Below are 21107 nucleotides of genomic sequence, written 5' to 3'. Positions count from 1 at the left end.
GGGTCCCCAGCCAGGGCCGGTGTGGTGGAAGTTTGGAGTGAAAAGCAACATGCTTGAGAGGGGGATCTGTGGGCGGGTGGGGGTGGGGGTGGTGTCGTCCCAGAGTCCAGCCCCCCCAAGCAGCAGCCCTGTTCTGGGGGGACGGGTAGGAGGAGGAGGAGGGGGCCCTTTCTGCAGGGACTGATGCTGCTGCTGCTGCTGCTGCTGGAAGTTCGTTGCTGGGGGGACTCTGGCTGCCCTCCCTCCCTCCCCCCTCCTTCCCTGGCCCTGGTGATAACATCTGGAGAGCCGCAGGCCCCAGGGCGAGTGAGTGGCTGTTCTCTCACCACTGATGCCGAGCGAAAAGGACAACCCGTGCTCAGTTTTGCTGGTGAAAACACCTTTTGGGTGATGTCAGCAGAAGCCATAAACTGGACTCTGTCTTTTTTCAAATAAATGAGTATGTAAAGAACTGTTTCTGCTTTCTTGTCGGTGGGGGAGGGGGTGGGGTGACCAGGCTGCAGAGTCAAGTTGGGCATTTCCCACATTTTGGACACACTAAACCCAAAAGGTTCGCCATCAGTGATCCAGTCTGGGTAAACCTGTCCCTAGACGGCCCCCTGGACTATTTCTACGGAGAATGTCCTTTACAGAAGGGCAAAATTTATCCTGTTTATAGTTTGTCTAGCAGTAAAGGACAAAGTTCACAACTACAAGAGGTTTTCCCCCGCGTTCTGCAGGTCCATCGCGAAGATCGCTGTGTAGCAAACGCCACTCTAGCCAAATCCGATTTTTCCAACAATTCATTTCTATTCATTTTATTTATTTATTTGTTTAAAATATTTGCCACTTGTTCTTCCCTTGCAGAGCTCAAGGTAGTTTCCAATATAAATAAAATACATGAAATAGATCACGTGAAAATACATTGAAACGATTTTTTAAAAAATCACAACCTAAAACTGCTTTCTTAATCAAATGCAGTCCTTTTTTTAAAAAAAAACATAAAAATGGAAGCACAGAAACTCGGTGCACTTTCCTAGGGAGGCTGTTGTATAAATGTGGGGCTGCCACTGAAAACGGCCTGTCCTCTGTACTGTGGTTACCAACCTCCAGGTTGTGGCTGGAGATCACACTTATGTACCATCCCGTTCTCCCCCCCCCCCCCTCCAATTGGCTTCTTTGGGACAGACAGGAGGAGCTGTCTGTGGGATCTTAACTCTCAGGCAGGAACACAGACAAGAAGAGAGTCCTTCAGTCTCACACTATAACATATGAGGAAAGGTCCAGGGAGGGGTGGGGGGGGTGGGTAGGCATGAGCCCCACATGGTGCAGTTCTGGGCTCAGGGCTCTGGCTTCTGGGCCTGGCCCGAGCTGGGGCCAAGGGCACCCCTACTGCTGTGCTTTCCCCTCTGGGCCAGCCTTTGCAAGGCCTCTCTATCCAGCTCCATGCAATGCCGTTCCTCCGACTGGGTCAGGTCCTGAGCCCCCAGGTTGAGGTAGAAGCCCTTGGCCGGGGAGTTCCAGTCCATCGTCATAAGCGCATGCATCTCCACACACCCGGCTGCCAGGGCCGCCTGGCAGAGACACGACAGAGAGCGGAGAGCAGGTCACTGGCCGGAAAAGTTGTCAGGCGCTTCCAAGGCAGAACAGCCCCCGCACACACACACACAAATGACCCCGTGAGGCAGTAGGTGGCAAAGGGGGATGATGGGCGGCAGAGTTGCCAACCTCCAGTTGGGGCCTGGAGATCTCCTGGAATTAAAATTGTGTCCCAATGACAGAGATCAGCTCCCCAAAGACTATTATTATGATGATGATTATTTTGTTATGTATTAGTCTTGTGTACCGCCCTTCCCCTGACGGGCTCAAGGTGGCTCACAACCTATTCAAAAACAGACAAAACCAATATAAATATAGATCAAATAATTTCATTCTAGGTCAGATGGCACCGATATATATGAATAATATAAGTTGGGTGTGGTGGGGGGCGGGGAAGAAACCCGTAGCTGCCTCAACCACTCTGCCTTACAGTCCCTGTTCAACTGCATCAAATCCTGAAGGGCCCCGATATCAATGCTTTGGCTGTTTTGGGGAGCACAGTCTTTGGTATTCCATGCAGGGGTGGCCAACCTATGGTGCTCCAGATGTTCATGGACTACAGGTTACGGTTCCCATCATGTAGCCCTGCTAATTAGCCCATACCCGGCAGGGGCTGATGGGAATTGTAGTCCATGAACATGTGGCGCGCCATAGGTTGGCCACCCCTGCTAGAGTTTAGCTGGGAGAAACGGCATCAGGGTATGGTATGAAACATTTTTAACCCTCGCAAACCAGCTTTTTAAGTCACTTCATTCTGTCAGAACTCCTATCTTTAGCGCAACAGGCAGACATCTATCAGGTACAGTTCCCCTGAAGAGGTGGTGATGAGAAGTTTCCTCTGTTGACCAACTCTTCAGGGAAGCTATACCTGGCACATTTCTACCTGTTGTGCTAAAATGCCAGCATGCTGGGAAAGGGTGGGGGGGGGGGGGGGCTTGGCCAGGAAAGGTTGGGGCATTAAATGTAACAAAATAAAAAAATTAAATCCTTTTTTGGTGGTTGTAAAGGCACTGGCCTTCTGGACAGGAGCGTGAAAGAGATAAGCCTGTTTAACCATGGTGGGAGTGGCTGTTTACATCTCAAGGCTATTTGATCCGTTCGCTAACTTGAATGGAGAGCTGCAAAAACATTTGTGGGGGGGGGGGGGAGAGCCAGATTCTATAAAAAGTGTCCCATTGCATCCACCTTCCCCGATGTGCAATCACACGGCCCCCGGAAGCTCACCTCTGCCACCTGGCCCAGCAATTTTGTACCAATTCCTTTTCCTAACAAAGACAAGTAGCGAGGACACAAGGTCAGCCTTTTTAAAGTACACAAAACGAGCTTTTGTTCAAAATAACGTTGTCCAAGAAAATAATTATTTCCTCCAGAAATCTCTTCATTTTCAGGATTTGTGAAACACAGTTGTGTGCACCCACAGACTTGAGGGAGCAGAATGCCGCATTTCTCTCTCTCTCTCACACACACACACACCACAACACACACAAAAATTTGTTCCGGAGAGGGGGCAGTCAGTGGACCCTCAAGACAGAATAAAGAGGGAAGGGAATTATCAGGGGACACTGCAGTCCTCTCTGGAGATGTGTGTGCCCCTAAATCTTGTGTGGTTGGGGGTACAGGCCATTAACACAGAATTGGGCTTGTTAGTAGGGTTGCGAGCCTCCAGGAAGTGACTGGAGATCTCTTAGTATGACAACTGATTTCCAGGCAATAGAGATCTGTTCACCAAGAGAAAATGGCCATTTTGGAAGGCAGATCCTACAACATTATATCCCAGTGATGGCGAACCTTTTCGAGACCGAGTGCCCAAATTGCAACCCAAAACCCACTTAAATTGCCAACACGGCAATTTAACCTGAATGCTGAGTTTTAGTTTAGAAAAAAACGTGGGCTCGAAACGCCTGTGATTACTCGGGAAGTAAGCTTAGTGTGAAGCAGCAGGTGCAGCAACGCCAAAATGGGTGAATCCGCATGATGCTGGGTTTACTCAGAAGCGCCCCATTACCAGCAACAGCCGGAAGCTTTTCATGGTAAAGCGGATCATGTTCAAGGCCAGCCTAGATAAAGGCGTGTGTGTGTGGGGTGTGTGTGATTTTCACCCCCCTCCCATTACGATTTAGGAACTCTGTCTTGAGAGTGCCCACAGAGAGGGCTCTGAGTGCCACCTCTGGCACCCGTGCCATAGGTTCGCCACCACTGTTGAAGTCTCCCCCCTCACCAAACCACAACCCACCCTACGGCTACATGTGAAGAGTGTTATAAAATTCCACATCTCCTGAACAGTTCTGATGCACTTTTTTTTGTGGGAATGTTGCAAATTTCATTCTTGAGACCAGTAATTTCTATTTGTGCTTTTTCTCACTTGTAATTTGTCTTTATCATACATATCTGTTTTGTAATGTTTTGTTTTTGTATGCCAGTAAAAGGCCGTTGCTGTCGACATGTTAATTGCACCTTGACATGTCAACCGGGGAACGAATCTGTCCCTTTTAACAGTATGATCCTGTGTAGTGCAGTGTAGCGGATAGAGTGGACTAGGAGGCCAAGATTTGAACCCCCATTCTTGGACTGGCTTTGGGCCGGTCACACTCAGCTGAACTTAGAAGAAGAAGAAGAAGAAGAAGAAGAAGAAGAAGAAGAAGAAGAAGAAGAAGAAGAAGAAGAAGAAGAAGAAGAGTTTGGATTTATATCCCCCCCTTTCCTGCAGGAGACTCAATCTCCTTGCCCTTCCCCCCTCACAACAAACACCCTGTGAGGTGGGTGGGGCTGAGAGAGCTCCGAGAAGCTGTGACTAGCCCAAGGTCACCCAGCTGATGCGCAGGGAGCAAGGTCCAGAAGCACCACTCCCCAGATAGTTCTCACAGCCTGTGGCGGCAGAGCTGGGAATCAAACCCGGTTCCTCCAGATCAGAGTGCACCTGCTCTTAACCTCCTACGCCACTGCTGCTCCTTACCCTTCTGGTTTGTTGTGAGGATAAAACGGAGGAATTATGTGAGCTGCTTTATTGGGGGGAATTATCTTCCGAAGGCCGTCAGTAGGTAACCACCTCCATGTTCATGCGCGTACTATCAAAAGTCTTCTGACTTAGGGCCCAACCTTTCCAGCCTAAGTTACGTACCTCGGAATTCTGGCACCACGTACAGGTTCTCCAAGTACACACTTCTCCCACGATTAAAGCAGTACCCAAAGAAATAAGAAGCAGCCAATGGGGGCTTAACTGTATCTAAATTAAGACGACACCGCTTTTATGGGGTGGTGGTGTTACAGGGGATTATATTTCCCCTCACGCTGTTAGACGCTACAGTGCTGATACTTCGTCTCCTCAAGTATAAATCTTGAGGAAAATTACTCCAATGTTCTGCCTGATGCAAAATCCCACAGGGCCTTACTACCAGTTCACTTCTGATGCGCTACTTTGCCCTTGTCTGATTCTTCTCAGACCGTCACTTAGATAAAAAACTGGAGATTGCAAGGTTTCATGACCAGGTGCTCGGAGCAACAAGGCAGAAGGCCATTGCTTTCACCTCCTGCAGGTGAGCTCCCAAAGGCACCTGGTGGGCCACTGCGAGTAGCAGAGTGCTGGACTAGATGGACTCTGGTCTGATCCAGCAGGCTCCGTTCTTATGTTCTTAAGGCCGCTGTTTTCACCTCCTGCATGTGAGCTCCCAAAGGCACCTGGTGGGCCACTGCGAGTAGCAGAGAGCTGGACTAGATGGGACTCTGGTCTGATCCAGCAGGCCTCTTCTTTAAGTGTTCTTAAGGCCGCTGCTTTGGCACTCCTCCTGCACGTGAGCTCCCAAAGGCACCTGGTGGGCCACTGCGAGTAGCAGAGTGCTGGACTAGATGGACTCTGGTCTGATCCAGCAGGCTCTTTCTTATGTTCCAAGGCCGTTGCTTTCACCCTCCTGCACGCGGGGAGCTCCCTAAAGGCACCTGCGGGGCTACCGCGCAGTGCAGCAGAGGCAAGCTGGACTAGGATGGACTCTGGTCTGATCCAGCAGGCTCGCTCTTATGTTCTTAAGGCCGCCAGGTTTCACCCTCCTGCAGGTGAGCTCCCAAAGGCACCTGGTGGGCCACCAAGTGCAGTAGCAGAGGCTGGACTAGATGGAATTCTGGTCTGATCCAGCAGGCTCGTTCTTATGTTCCCAAGGCCGTTGCTTTCACCTCCTGCATGTGAGCTCCCAAAGGCACCCAGGCCACCCAGGCAGCAGAGTGCTGACCATGGACTTGGTCTGATCCAGCAGGCTCTTCTTAAGTGTTCCCCAAGGCCATTGCTTTCACCTCCCTGCACGTGAGCTCTAAAGGCACCTTCCAGTGGGCTACTGCAGTAGCAGAGAGAGCTGGACTAGATGGGACTCTGGTCTGATCCAGCAGGCTCTTTCATGTTCTTAAGGCCGCTTGCTTTCACCTCCTGCATGTGAGCTCCCAAAGGCACCTGGTGGGCTACCGTGAGTAGCGAGGAGCTGGACTAGATGGGACTTGGTCTGATCCAGCAGGCTCCTTCTCTATGTTCTTAAGGCCGTTGCTTTCACCCCTCCTTCTGCACGTGAGCTCAGCTGGCACCTGGTGGGCCACTGCGAGTAGCAGAGAGCTGGACTAGATGGACTCTGGTCTGATCCAGCAGGCTCTTTCTTATGTTCTTAAGGCGATTGCTTTCACCTCCTGCACGCAGAGCTCTCAGCACCTTCCAGGGGCTACCGAGTAGCAGAGAGCTGGACTAGATGGACTCTGGTCTGATCCAGCAGGCTCCTTCTTATGTTCTTAAGGCCATTGCTTTCACCTCCCAAAATGGAGCTCTCAAAGGCACTTCCAGGGCTACTTGCAGAGCTGGGACTAGATGGGACCTCAACCGATCCAGGCTCCTTTCCTGCAGTTCTTAAGGCCGTTGCTTTCACCTCCTGCACGTGAGCTCTCAAAGGCACCTGGTGGGCCACTGCGAGTAGCAGAGAGCTGGACTAGATGGACTCTGGTCTGATCCAGCAGGCTCTTCCTTATGTTCTTATGGGGAAAATTCAACCTGGTACACCTCCCTAAATGGATGGCTACATAAATTATACTCCAGTCCGTAATACGACTGGATTCCTGCAATACTTAGCACAGTGCTAACTGGATATCTGCAACACTTAGCACATTCTCTACTTCTCTACCTTGCAGTCAACTGTCAGGGCTCTGAAAAGACAGGGGTGATGATTTACCTGGTTTGCCGGTTTCTGCAGGCAGTTCAGCCAGGATGCATTTGAAGAAGGGGTCTTCGCCAAAGCCATCCGCCTTTAAAACTGGCAGGGAGGGAAGAAGGAAGCATTTAAGCGGAGGATGTCCTAACTGGAAGGGCCGAGGCTGGTGGTCGGCATTTCATCTCTTGCTATGATTGGGGAGGGGTGTGGGGAAGGATATGAACATACGCAAGGAGGTGGGAAAAACTGGATTTTGACCAAGCAGCAAAAGAGCCGTGTGTGCTGGAAACAGCTACGGACTTGGGCCTTGTGTGTGTGTGGTGTGTCACCCTGAGCATCAGTCCTTCTAATAGCAAACAGCCAGTGTGGTATCGTGGTTAAGAGCGGTGGACTCTAAATCTGAAGATCCGGGTTTGTTTGCCAATTCCTCCCCATGAGCGGTGAACTCTTATCTGGTGAATTGGATTTGTTTCCCTGCTCCTCTGCGTGAAGCCTGTTGGGTGAGCTGGGGCCAGTCACAGTTCTCTCAGAACTCTCTCAGCCCCACCTACCTCACACGGTGTCTGCTTAGAGGAGAGGGAGGGAAAGGAGTTTGTAAACTGCTTTGAGACTCCTTAAAGGTAGAGAAAAGTGAGGTATGGATCACGTTATCGATGCTCCTGCCTTGTTGTGATCTGGTTTTATTTATTTATTTATTTTATTTATTTCTTAGGCTTTTATACCGCCCTATCCCCGAGGGGCTTTTAAACAGCCCAGTCAGTCTTGGGACACATTGAGGACAGGTGAGAGTCAACAGGGAGGCACAAATAGTAACAAAGGTTTGGGGCAACTCCAGACCCCGGGAATTTATCATCTCTCCCCCACTCCCAGATGCCCACATTATCTATACCAGTGATGGCGAACCTTTTCGAGACCGAGTGCCCAAACTGTAACCCAAAACCCACTTGTTTATCACAAAGTACCAACATGGCAATTTAACCTGAATTCTGAGGTTTTAGTTTAGAAAAAACGGTTTGCTCCGAGGCGGCGTGTGTTACTCGGGAGTAAGCTTGGTGGTAGTCGGTGTCTTTGCTTTGAAGCAAACGTGCAACTCTTCCAACGAGTGAATCACGACCCCAGGAGGGTTTACTCAGAAGCAAGCCCCATTGTCAGCAACTGAGCTTACTCCCAGGTAAAAGATGGCGCTTTAGTTCAGCGCATGAAAATCAGTGGGGTTTAACAGCGCTTAACAGGGTTACCTACACTGCTTCCCCAAAATGAGGTCTTAGGTTTAATGCTAATAATCGAGTCCAGTGGCCCAGGCCAGCCTAGATGTGTGCCCACAGAGAGGGCTCTGAGTGCCACCTCTGGCACCCGTGCCATAGGTTCGCCACCACTGATTGATACAAAATCCTTACCTTGAGAGTTTATGGTGACCTCATCTAGCAAATGGTGAAACTCTGCAATTTCCTGCAGAAACACAAAACAGAGACTCGATGCATTTCAAACTCTGTGATTCCTCCGCCCCACCCTCGCCAGCAGGAATTTCTTTCACAGTTCATGACAAGCAACAATTCACCTTCAAAGAAGCTTCTGGGGTGGGGTGGGGGACCTGCCTATCACGCAAGGACTTTCAGCACAGCAGAAATAACCAAGGCAAGAGTGCTCCAGAGCATATGCAGAATGCCCTGACCTGCGCAAAGATCAACCACAACCAGCCAACAGACTATGGGAAAAATAGGGCTGCAGCTACACAACCTCTCAGTTTGGAAATAAATCCAGTGTGAGTGGAGTCCCTGTGCCCTAGTCCCCACTGCGCCCAGCGAGCTCACCCGGATCAGGGCCATGATGTGGTCGCAGTCCTCGCTTGCGGCTGGACGGATCACACACTCCATAGCTGGTCCGGTGTCAATGACTCCCTGGGCTTCCTTGGCCTATAAAGCAGGCATCTTTTACCAGCCCTGCCCACTTCTCAACTTTGTTCTGGATTCCCTCCCACTAGTGGTGGGGCACCAGGGGTTGAGAAGCTCACCCCCCTCCTCTGAGAGAGAGAGAGAAAGAGGGCAGAGGTGAACTTCCATTGATGAATGAGAAGGCACTCCAGTTCAGATATGTAAATCGGTCGTTGTCGAGCCTGCAAGTAGTGTGGCAATCGCCTCCCTCAATGCTCCTCTGTTCTGGCTGGTGTTGACAATTAGAGTAGCTATATATGCAGACTAGGGTGGCCAATCTCCTGGGATTTTTAACTGCTCTCAAGAAGACAAACTGTTCAGCTCCCCTGGGGAAAATGGCTTCTTTGGAGGGTGGGCTTACAGCAGTGGTGGCGAACCTATGGCACGGGTGCCAGCGGTGGCACTCAGAGCCCTCTCTGTGGGCATGCGTGCACAGAGTTTGTCATGTGATAATAGTGCAATTATTTCAGGGAGATTATTAGCATTAAACCTAAGACCTAGTTTTGGGGAAGCAGTGTAGGTAACCCTGTTAAGCGCTGTTAAACTGTAAACTGTTTACCTGGGAGTAAGCTTGGTTGCTGGCAATGGGGCTTGCTTCTAAGTAAATCCTCCTAGGGTCATGATTCATTCGAAGCGTTGCACAGTTGCTTCAAAGCAAAGCCACTGACTACCACCAAGCTTACTCCCGAGTAACACGCGCCTTAGCACCAACTGTTTTTTTTTTTTAATACTAAAACCTCAGTATTGAGGTTAAATTGCCGTGTTGGCCCTTTGCGATAAATAAGTGGGGTTTGGGTTGCAGTTTGGGCACTCGGTCTCGAAAAGGTTCGCCATCACTGGCTTACAGCATGAGCCCCCTCCCCAAATCTGACCCTCTCGAGACTCCACTCGTAAAGCTCCAAGTTTTCCCAACCTGGAGGTGTGTGTGTGTGCGTGTTGTTACTACCCCAAGGTCATCTTTCTGGGGGACAGAAAAAGAAGAGGAAGAGGAGGAGTTTGGATTTATACCCCCCCCCCCCTTCTCTGGTGGGAATGGACCAGAATGTCTACAAAATTGTATTTGATTAAGGAATATTAATTCTGTATGAACCAAAGATGGTCAAACGGCATGTTAGAAGCTTTTCAGTGATTATGCAGGCAAGCAAAGATAAATATCTTTAAAATCTTGTCACCAAAGGTTAATACGTTACAGAAGACATATACATTTATAACTTTGTTTTTGTCAGAACCAGCTATAGGCTCTAATAAACAGAATCATAAAAGAGATCAGAGGTTAGAATAGAAATGAATGTGATTAGTTCAATGGGAAAAAAGTGTTTTATATATATATGTTAAATGAACACAGAAATAATGAGAGATTCATATGTACTGGTATTTTACCATAATTCTATTGTATCAGAATCGAATTGTATAATTGTTAGAATCACTGTATAATCTGTTAAAGTAAAATCATTTCAAACTGGGAAAAGGGAAGTTTTATGATCTTAAGAATGTGTGTAAAATGTTTTATACCCTGGAGGTATCTCTCTTCAGGAGCAAACTTAGAAAAGTAGGAAAACGGGTTATTCTTGCAAACCAGATATGGCAGAAGTTAGTTTTATTGCAGCCGTTTGCATATGGCCAGAGGGACGTGAGAAAACAGCATGCAGTGTTTGTGTAACAGAAGCATTTGTGACTAAATGTGACAAGGAGACAGAATAATCCAATGGGATTTTAAGGTTCATGCTTATAGCACGTGAAAGGGGTATGGATCTTATGGGATACGTTTACAGTTATGAGTGTATGACGTATGTATTCTTTGTATCTATAAAATTGGTCCCTGTTGTATGGAGTGGGTGTGCCTCTTTTGAAGGGGACACCCTGGTCAGATACTTATGCTGTCCAGTAAACTTATCTTCTGTTTCAAACCTGCTTCTTGGGTATTTTCTAACTTAGTCTTAAAATAATTCAGCTGTGTAGGACCAGAGACGAGGTCCTGGCCCCACACTCTCCTGTAAGGACACTCAAAGGGGCTGACAATCTCCTCTCCCTTCCCCCTGTGAGGTGGGTGGGGCTGAGAGAGCTCCGAAGAACTGTGACTCGCCCCAGGTCACCCAGCTGGCGTGTGTGGGAGTGCACAAGCTAATCTGGTTCACCAGATAAACCTCCTCAGCTCAAGTGGCAGAGCTGGGAATCAAACCCGGTTCCTCCAGATTAGAATGCACCTGCTCTTAACCACTACGCCACATTGAAAGTGATGCTGTTTCAGGGCGGGGGATAATCCACCCCAAAACAGCATCACTTTCAATGTTGTTTAACTAGGAACTCCAGATTCTCCTTTTAAGGTGGATTTAAAAGGAGAATTTGGGCTCTCCAGTTTAAACACCATTGAAAGTGATGCTGTTTGGGGGTGGATTCCAGCATCACAGTGGCTGCTCGGGGGGGGGGGGGGGGGGGGGGCTGCGCAAAACTCAGATCTTGCACCAGGCTCCATTTTCCCTCTATGCCTCTGCCCAGAGGGGAGGGACAGGGGAGGGCAGGGCAGGGGACTCTGCCATCCCCGACCTTGGAGAGATGCTTTTATAAGCGCTAGGCCAGGGGCGGGGCTTGGGGAGGCGTGGCCATGCCCTAGAGGCGGGGGGGCGGTGTGGCCCCCCCCCGAACCCCCCCCATAAAAAATCTATACTTACGTCAGATCCTGGACCCCCTCCCCTAGAAAAGGGTTATGTGAGTCATAGGAGCTGCTAACTCGGTGGGAGTGCTATTCAGTGACCTCTTCCGCTCTGCTCAAGAAATCAGCGAGGCCAGCCTGACTCACTTGCGCTGTGTCCTCTGCCTCCAGAAAGCCAGCTGTGCAGGCCCCAGGGAGGGGGGGGGCTTCCTCTTCTGAGCTTTTTATTCATCAAGGTTTTTGCTTATTTTCTGGGCTCTGTTTTTTTTTAACTTTGTCTGCTCCGTGTATGCCAGTTGGGCGGTTTTTGTACGCAGTGTATACAACAACAGCTGCATGAGAAATGTGTGTCATTCACATAGAAGAATAAGAAGAAAAGTTTGGATTTATATCCCCCCTTTCTCCCCTGTAGGAGACTCAAAGGGGCTCACAATCTCCTTGCCCTTCCCCCCTCACAACAAACACCCTGTGAGGTGGGTGGGGCTGAGAGAGCTCCGAGAAGCTGTGACTAGCCCAAAGTCACCCAGCTGGCGTGTGTGGGAGTGCACAGGCTAATCTGAATTCCCCAAGGAGCAGCCGTGGTATAGGAGGTTAAGAGCTCATGTACCTAATCTGGAGGAACCGGGAACCGCCCAACAGGCAGCCACCCCACCATGACCCCAAAACAATTTTTTTGCACCAGGTCATTTCTAAATCATCATCCCATTATAGAAAAGGCCCCAACTCACAAATCTGAGCACAGCACTGGTGAAACACACAGGTTCTTTGATAGAGACTGGTGAGATAAAAGGTACGAAAGGCTGAGAATCCATGAATTGCAGGACCTGAAAGGGATTAACCCAGTTCAGGGAGTGACATTATTAGTCGCAATTGTTATATGGGACCTTCACGTTCAAAGGCAGGATGCCTCTCGGGGAGGCGAGGGCGTGGAGGCGGAAAAGCGGACCCAATTAGTAACCCCCTCTAGGCACACACAAATAATTAGTAACCCCTCTCGGGAACTGGTGAGAACCTGCTGGATCCCACCTCTGGTGGTGGGAGAAAGGAAATGAGATTGTAAGTCCCTTTGAGTTTCTTTACAGGAGAAAAAGGGAGGATATAACCTCCATTTTCAGAGGCAAATAGCTGATGCTGGGGAGGGGAAGCCGAGCGGAAAGGCCTCCGTGCCCTGTGTGGGTGTGTAGCCAACCAGCCGTCCTCTGTCGGAAGCAGGGTGCTGGGCCAGGTGTTCTGATCCTGCAAGGTTGCTGTTATATTGTTCAGCCTGTGAGCCAGGGAAATACCTGGCGGCAGCAGCAGCGATGACTCATCTGGAAATTGTTTTGCGAGCATCACCTTCCACTTGGCGTTCCGCTCCCCGGATACCCGCTTGTGCAGGCAAATCCAGCTGTCGGAGGGACGCCAGTTCCGCCTCTGCATTCCAGGGGCAAGTCAGGACGCCACTTCCCCAACCCCTGGCCAGACTTCATTTTCTGCCCGAAACTAGTCCTCTCCCGCACACCGTTTAAGGAAAAGGCAGAGAAGGAGAGACCCCTCTGCTGGAACGAAAGGCTCCCGCAGGTCAAGTTAACCTGTGGAACTCACCACTGTGTGGTGTAGGGAACAGATCTGTGCAGAGGTGTATCTAGGAAAAATGAAGCCCGGTGCAAAATCTGTCTCACCCCCCCCCCCCGTATGGGCGGCCGCCCTCCCCCACCACAACCAAACAATGCTTTTTTTTTGCACCAGGTCATCTCAAAGGAGGGGGGGATTTTCCACACACCCCATGTGACTAAATGGCCACAGCCCGGGGACATTTGACCCTACGCAGTGGCGTAGGAGGTTAAGAGCTCGTGTATCTAATCTGGAGGAACCGGGTTTGATTCCCTGCTCTGCCGCCTGAGCTGTGGAGGCTTCTCTGGGGAATTCAGATTAGCCTGTACACTTCCACACATGCCAGCTGGGTGACCTTGGGCTAGTCACAGCTTCTCGGAGCTCTCTCAGCCCCACCCACCTCACAGGGTGTTTGTTGTGAGGGGGGAAGGGCAAGGAGATTGTCAGCCCCTTTGAGTCTCCTGCAGGAGAGAAAGGGGGGGGGAAGGGAAGCAAGAGGTGGGGCAGTGGGGTTGCCAGGAGAACATACCGGCACCTTTTGGCGGCATTTTGCATCTGCCCTGGACTGTTACAGCTGCAGAAGAAGAAGAAGAGGAAGAAGAGGAAGAAGAGGAGTTGGATTTATATCCCCCCCTTCTCTCCTGCAGGAGACTCAAAGGGGCTGACAATCTCCTTGCCCTTCCCCCCTCACAACAAACACCCTGTGAGGTGGGTGGGGCTGAGAGAGCTCCGAGAAGCTGTGACTAGCCCAAGGTCACCCAGCTGGCGTGTGTGGGAGTGCACAAGCTAATCTGAATTCCCCAGAGAAGCCTCCACAGCTCAGGCGGCAGAGCTGGGAATCAAACCCGGTTCCTCCGGATTAGATACACGAGCTCTTAACCTCCTACGCCACTGCTCGGGTGTGGGCCAGAAGGACAGGATTTAGTAGCCTTCTCTTTCCCACAGTAGCCAGACAGGCAGCATAAAGGGGGCACACCCCAGCCAAGTCACTGGCCGTGAAATCCTAAACAGAACTATACCCTTCTGACTCCATTGCCACCGGAGAGCCTTAGAAGGGGGTGATTCTGTTTAGGACTGCAGTCTCAGCCCACCTGGCATAACAAAAGAGGTGATAATGACTCTGAAGGTCTTCTGGTGCCCCTGGGCCCAAATGGCTGTGGGCGAGCGGAATAAAACCTTCAAAAGTAGCAGTGTATTGTCGAAGGCTTTCACGGCTGGATTCAACTGGTTGTTGTGGGTTTCCCAGGCGGTGTGGTATTCAAAGGTACCGTGCCACTGAGCATGGAAGCTCCACAAGACAAAGTTTATTGACGGTCATTGACCAGCAAGATCCAAAGAATTAAAATCATAGAATTTACAGATATTACAAATATACAGATCACGGAAAGCTCCATTTTTGCCAGCCGCCGCAGCTAACAGGTCTTGATGAATCTGTTCCCCATAGATGTTAGTGGGTGGTGCTGCGTCATGAGGCTGCGAGTTTCCCCGATGCAACGGTGCATTTGTTGGCTCTGAATCTACTTTTTTGGGTTGCCAACCTCCAGGCAGGGGCTAGCGATCTTCAAGAATCACAATTGATTTCCGATGACAGCAGGTCAACTCCGCTGGAAGAAATTGCTACTCTGGAGGAGGGAGGGTGGGTATCCCACCACTGGGGCCCCTCCCCTCCCAAACCCCGCCCCCCTCAGGCCCTGCCCCCAAATCTCCAGGTATTCCCCAGTCTGGAACTGGCAACCCTGAGAGCATTAATGAAAGGAGGAAGTTTTCTCTCTACTCCCGCCCAGGGTTTCTGTGCCCGGAGCGGCGTGTCTGACAGGTGGAAGTTCTACAGGTGAAGCCCCCTTTCCCGCAGCGAAAGCGCGTCCCTCCTGTGTGCCCTCTCCAAAGATGGCCGCCGGGGCTTCAGCCGCCGGCACCGCGAGAGTTGCCCGGCCGGGAACAGAGCTGGGGAATCCCCGGCGCGTGTTTTGCATCTGGGTGCTGCTTTGCTTTGGGCGCCCATTGGAAGGAGGAGGCGGTGCCGGGAACTGGATCGGGCCGGCCGGAGAGGCAGGTGGGGCTGCGAGAGGGTCCCTGCCCCGCAGCCGCTTGCTGGGAAGGTGAGCGAGCCCCCACCCCCACCCCCGGGCCCCGATCCGTCCACTCTGCTCCGCGGAGTCCCATTGGGGGGGAAAAGGCGGGGAGGGGGGGAGGGCAATGGGAACGTGGAGCCCTGCAAGGCTCGGACGGGGGGGGGGGGGATCCGAAAGCAGATCGGGACTGGCCCTGTGCGGGTCTCCTCGGGAGGAGGGGGCGGGATCGAAGCCGACAGCGATCCCAGTGGGAGAAGAGAATGTCATTGCCGGGGGTGGAGGGCTGGTCCTTTCAGGCGCACAGTGGCCGGGGATCGGGACCCTCCCTCCTCCGAGAGAGAAGATGCTTCGGGCGGGGGCGATGAAGGTTCCCGGGGGAGGGGTGGGGGGGGGGTGGCGTTGCAAGAGGGTCCTTCTTTTGCAGCCGGCCTCGCCTGCCCCTCGCTCTCTTCCACACACCCCCCCCCCGAAGTTTTTCAGATTGTTCTTGGAGTGAGCTCTAACTTTTGAGGGTGGGGGGGGCGATTTCCTTCTCCGCCCCTCCTCTGCCTTCATGTCTTGTGTCAATTGCACACTCTGAATTACCGCGGAGTAGTTACCCCGCAACACCTGCCGAAGTGGCTGCGAACCCGCCCCCCCCCCCAACAAACCCCTTCCCTCTTTCGGGGGGGGGGCGGGGGTGCGAGTCCTGCAAGGGCCGCCTTGGCCCTTCAAGGGTTAACCCCTCTTTCCCTTCCCCTCCCTCCCCTTGCCTGGCCGGCGGTGGTACAGCCTTCCTGGGTTTTCGGCTTGGACTAAACCATTGTAAGGAATAAGGAGGGGTGAACAGGGGGAAAATGATTGCTTGGAGGCGGGGGGGGTTTGATCTCTTGGGTTCTTTCCAGAGGTCGGATTTCGTGCAGCAGGTAGTGGGTCGAATCCCTCGGTGTTTGCGAGGAAAAGGGAAAAAGACGGGCGGGGTGGGGGGGCTTTCTGAGCCTAGCCCCCCCTGCCCTGTAGAATGGTTTGGCCCGGGCCCGTGGTTTCTCTTTTCCCGTGGCTGCAAAGATACGTTTGGGAACGTTTGGGGCCCGGAAGTGGAGGTTTGCAGAGGAGGCGTGCGTGGGTGCTGATCGCCCGGCCCTTAGTTGGGGGTGTTGCAGAAAATGAAGACTTTTTTTTGGAGGGGGGGCGGGGGGCAGATGCAATTAATTGTGAAAATATGCAGAAGTGTCGCTTTAAATGGAAAAATATTGCATTTCTTTGGAATGCACGACTGGATCCAATGCAAAGTGTTTGTACTAACCTATAAAGCTGTCCTGGGTGCTTGAGAGCGGGCACCCAGCCATATAGTCCTGTTTGGAATGGGGGGGGGGAGGGAGGCTTGGCTGTCCTGGTCCCCTTTGGGGGTGAAGAGAGTGGGGGCAACCTTCAGGGTCTTCTCAACAGCTGCCAGTTTTGTGTTGTGCTGTGGAACTCCCTCCCACCAGAAATCCACCAGATGCCTACTCTTCTTGAACTCGGGCACCTGTCGAAGACCTCTTCACCTGGGCGTTTGGCTGATTCCCCCTACTCGTGGGGGAGGGGGCGTCTTGATGTGTTCTGCTGACTTCCCTCACTTTGGGGGGAGTGATGCGGGCAGTGGTGGGATCCAAAAATTTTAGTAACAGGTTCCCATGGTGGTGGGATTCAAACTGTGGCGTAGTGCCGACGGGGCTGGGCGGGGCATTCCTGGGCGGGGCTGTGGCAAGGACGCAGCCGCTGCGCCAGTCCTTGGGCGGGAAACGAATGCACGCAGGCGCAGGCTGGCACACACGCCAGTGCACCTCCTGCTAGACTGCGTCAAGTTCTGCACGCTACTGCTGAGAGGGGGGGCGTAACTAAGGCAAAAATCACGTGGCAAAATCACCAATGAGTAACCCCCTCTTGGCACACACAAATAATTAGTAACCTACTCTCGGGAACCTGTGAGAACCTGCTGGATCCCACCTCTGGATTGGGGGGGGGGGAGTTTTAGAGTTGAGAATGTTTTTCTTATTGTATGAGATTGTATTGTTATGGTTATTTTATTGTAACTTACCCTAAGACTGTAGCAATAGGGCAGGGATTAAATTAAATTCCAAATAATAACGATAACAACAACACAGCAGCTGCGTGACCAATTTCTGGAGACGATCGGGGACGAGGTAGACAGTGAAAAGACCTGGCTGTGTGGTGAACAACCGAAACTCTGAAAAACGAAACTGAATCACTGTTTTTAGCTGCTCGAGAGCAGGCGATCAGGACAAATGCGATCAAGGCCAGAGGGTGTGGAGCAAAATTTTCCTTTCAAACCACCTCACTTGCTGGATCTTACAACCTCTCGTGGGACTTGCTGCCACAAGTTACTTATACGACTGTAGAAGCCACTAACTCTGATCTTGACACACCTATGTGGGCTCTCAGTTTGTTTTGGGGACCAGTTCAAAGTGCTGAGCTTTAGAAGCCCTGTGTGGCTTGGGTCTAGTGTGCCCAAATGACCACCTGCGCCCAGAAAAACAGGGGTCATCTTTGGAGGCCCTGGTTGAGACCTTTCTCTGTTGTGGTGTCAAAATTAAGGAGGGAGATTCCTCGGCCACTTCCGTCATTGTCTTCCACCGGCAGGTGAAGAGTTCTTTGTTTTGTTTGCTGGTTCCTGTATTTTAACTGCTGGGTTTTATGTGGATTAAAATGGCTTTATGAAGTGTTAATGTTTTGTTTTTAATGGCTAGCCATTCTGTGCCCCTGAGCGGGCAGAACGGCAAGATATGTAAACACAAAGTCATAAAACCAGGCACCACGACCCCCCCCCCACCCCCCCCCCCCCCCACCCCCCCCCCCCCCCGCCCCCCCCCCCCCCCACCCGCCCCCCCCCCCCCCCCCCCCCCCCCCCCCCTCCCGCCCCCCCCCTCCGCCACCCCACCCCCCCCCCCCGCCACCCCACCCCCCCCCCGCCCCCCCCCCACTCCACCCCCCCCCACCCCCCCCCCCCCCCCCCACCCCCCCCCCCCCCCACCCCCCCCCCCCCCCACCCCCCCCCCCCCCCCCCCCCCCCCCCCCCCACCCCCCCCCCCCCCCACCCCCCCCCCCCCCCACCCCCCCCCCCCCCCACCCCCCCCCCCCCCCACCCCCCCCCCCCCCCACCCCCCCCCCCCCCCACCCCCCCCCCCCCCCACCCCCCCCCCCCCCCACCCCCCCCCCCCCCCACCCCCCCCCCCCCCCACCCCCCCCCCCCCCCACCCCCCCCCCCCCCCACCCCCCCCCCCCCCCACCCCCCCCCCCCCCCACCCCCCCCCCCCCCCACCCCCCCCCCCCCCCACCCCCCCCCCCCCCCACCCCCCCCCCCCCCCACCCCCCCCCCCCCCCACCCCCCCCCCCCCCCACCCCCCCCCCCCCCCACCCCCCCCCCCCCCCACCCCCCCCCCCCCCCACCCCCCCCCCCCCCCACCCCCCCCCCCCCCCACCCCCCCCCCCCCCCACCCCCCCCCCCCCCCACCCCCCCCCCCCCCCACCCCCCCCCCCCCCCACCCCCCCCCCCCCCCACCCCCCCCCCCCCCCACCCCCCCCCCCCCCCACCCCCCCCCCCCCCCACCCCCCCCCCCCCCCACCCCCCCCCCCCCCCACCCCCCCCCCCCCCCACCCCCCCCCCCCCCCACCCCCCCCCCCCCCCACCCCCCCCCCCCCCCACCCCCCCCCCCCCCCACCCCCCCCCCCCCCCACCCCCCCCCCCCCCCACCCCCCCCCCCCCCCACCCCCCCCCCCCCCCACCCCCCCCCCCCCCCACCCCCCCCCCCCCCCACCCCCCCCCCCCCCCACCCCCCCCCCCCCCCACCCCCCCCCCCCCCCACCCCCCCCCCCCCCCACCCCCCCCCCCCCCCACCCCCCCCCCCCCCCACCCCCCCCCCCCCCCACCCCCCCCCCCCCCCACCCCCCCCCCCCCCCACCCCCCCCCCCCCCCACCCCCCCCCCCCCCCACCCCCCCCCCCCCCCACCCCCCCCCCCCCCCACCCCCCCCCCCCCCCACCCCCCCCCCCCCCCACCCCCCCCCCCCCCCACCCCCCCCCCCCCCCACCCCCCCCCCCCCCCACCCCCCCCCCCCCCCACCCCCCCCCCCCCCCACCCCCCCCCCCCCCCACCCCCCCCCCCCCCCACCCCCCCCCCCCCCCACCCCCCCCCCCCCCCACCCCCCCCCCCCCCCACCCCCCCCCCCCCCCACCCCCCCCCCCCCCCACCCCCCCCCCCCCCCACCCCCCCCCCCCCCCACCCCCCCCCCCCCCCACCCCCCCCCCCCCCCACCCCCCCCCCCCCCCACCCCCCCCCCCCCCCACCCCCCCCCCCCCCCACCCCCCCCCCCCCCCACCCCCCCCCCCCCCCACCCCCCCCCCCCCCCACCCCCCCCCCCCCCCACCCCCCCCCCCCCCCACCCCCCCCCCCCCCCACCCCCCCCCCCCCCCACCCCCCCCCCCCCCCACCCCCCCCCCCCCCCACCCCCCCCCCCCCCCACCCCCCCCCCCCCCCACCCCCCCCCCCCCCCACCCCCCCCCCCCCCCACCCCCCCCCCCCCCCACCCCCCCCCCCCCCCACCCCCCCCCCCCCCCACCCCCCCCCCCCCCCACCCCCCCCCCCCCCCACCCCCCCCCCCCCCCACCCCCCCCCCCCCCCACCCCCCCCCCCCCCCACCCCCCCCCCCCCCCACCCCCCCCCCCCCCCACCCCCCCCCCCCCCCACCCCCCCCCCCCCCCACCCCCCCCCCCCCCCACCCCCCCCCCCCCCCACCCCCCCCCCCCCCCACCCCCCCCCCCCCCCACCCCCCCCCCCCCCCACCCCCCCCCCCCCCCACCCCCCCCCCCCCCCACCCCCCCCCCCCCCCACCCCCCCCCCCCCCCACCCCCCCCCCCCCCCACCCCCCCCCCCCCCCACCCCCCCCCCCCCCCACCCCCCCCCCCCCCCACCCCCCCCCCCCCCCACCCCCCCCCCCCCCCACCCCCCCCCCCCCCCACCCCCCCCCCCCCCCACCCCCCCCCCCCCCCACCCCCCCCCCCCCCCACCCCCCCCCCCCCCCACCCCCCCCCCCCCCCACCCCCCCCCCCCCCCACCCCCCCCCCCCCCCACCCCCCCCCCCCCCCACCCCCCCCCCCCCCCACCCCCCCCCCCCCCCACCCCCCCCCCCCCCCACCCCCCCCCCCCCCCACCCCCCCCCCCCCCCACCCCCCCCCCCCCCCACCCCCCCCCCCCCCCACCCCCCCCCCCCCCCACCCCCCCCCCCCCCCACCCCCCCCCCCCCCCACCCCCCCCCCCCCCCACCCCCCCCCCCCCCCACCCCCCCCCCCCCCCACCCCCCCCCCCCCCCACCCCCCCCCCCCCCCACCCCCCCCCCCCCCCACCCCCCCCCCCCCCCACCCCCCCCCCCCCCCACCCCCCCCCCCCCCCACCCCCCCCCCCCCCCACCCCCCCCCCCCCCCACCCCCCCCCCCCCCCACCCCCCCCCCCCCCCACCCCCCCCCCCCCCCACCCCCCCCCCCCCCCACCCCCCCCCCCCCCCACCCCCCCCCCCCCCCACCCCCCCCCCCCCCCACCCCCCCCCCCCCCCACCCCCCCCCCCCCCCACCCCCCCCCCCCCCCACCCCCCCCCCCCCCCACCCCCCCCCCCCCCCACCCCCCCCCCCCCCCACCCCCCCCCCCCCCCACCCCCCCCCCCCCCCACCCCCCCCCCCCCCCACCCCCCCCCCCCCCCACCCCCCCCCCCCCCCACCCCCCCCCCCCCCCACCCCCCCCCCCCCCCACCCCCCCCCCCCCCCACCCCCCCCCCCCCCCACCCCCCCCCCCCCCCACCCCCCCCCCCCCCCACCCCCCCCCCCCCCCACCCCCCCCCCCCCCCACCCCCCCCCCCCCCCACCCCCCCCCCCCCCCACCCCCCCCCCCCCCCACCCCCCCCCCCCCCCACCCCCCCCCCCCCCCACCCCCCCCCCCCCCCACCCCCCCCCCCCCCCACCCCCCCCCCCCCCCACCCCCCCCCCCCCCCACCCCCCCCCCCCCCCACCCCCCCCCCCCCCCACCCCCCCCCCCCCCCACCCCCCCCCCCCCCCACCCCCCCCCCCCCCCACCCCCCCCC

At 58.0% G+C, this 21107-nt stretch overlaps 1 protein-coding gene across 1 annotated transcript; it reads right to left on the bottom strand.

Annotated features, from left to right (window-relative positions):
- Positions 1-680: 680 nt before the first annotated feature.
- LOC125445035 (thialysine N-epsilon-acetyltransferase-like) lies at positions 681-8706 on the bottom strand. The gene is made up of 6 exons (XM_048517854.1): positions 8564-8706; positions 8150-8201; positions 6774-6854; positions 4697-4795; positions 2803-2843; positions 681-1553 (listed from the first exon to the last, which is right to left on the bottom strand). The coding sequence occupies exons 1-6, from the start codon at positions 8624-8626 to the stop codon at positions 1320-1322; spliced, it is 570 nt and encodes a 189-aa protein (XP_048373811.1). The 5' UTR covers positions 8627-8706; the 3' UTR covers positions 681-1319.
- Between the last annotated feature and the right edge of the window lie 12401 nt (positions 8707-21107).

Source organism: Sphaerodactylus townsendi, linkage group LG15 (assembly GCF_021028975.2).
Source record: "Sphaerodactylus townsendi isolate TG3544 linkage group LG15, MPM_Stown_v2.3, whole genome shotgun sequence".
NCBI lineage: Eukaryota > Metazoa > Chordata > Lepidosauria > Squamata > Sphaerodactylidae > Sphaerodactylus > Sphaerodactylus townsendi.
The sequence above is the reverse complement of the archived record's forward strand: the minus strand, read 5'-3'. Positions and strand labels throughout refer to the sequence as shown.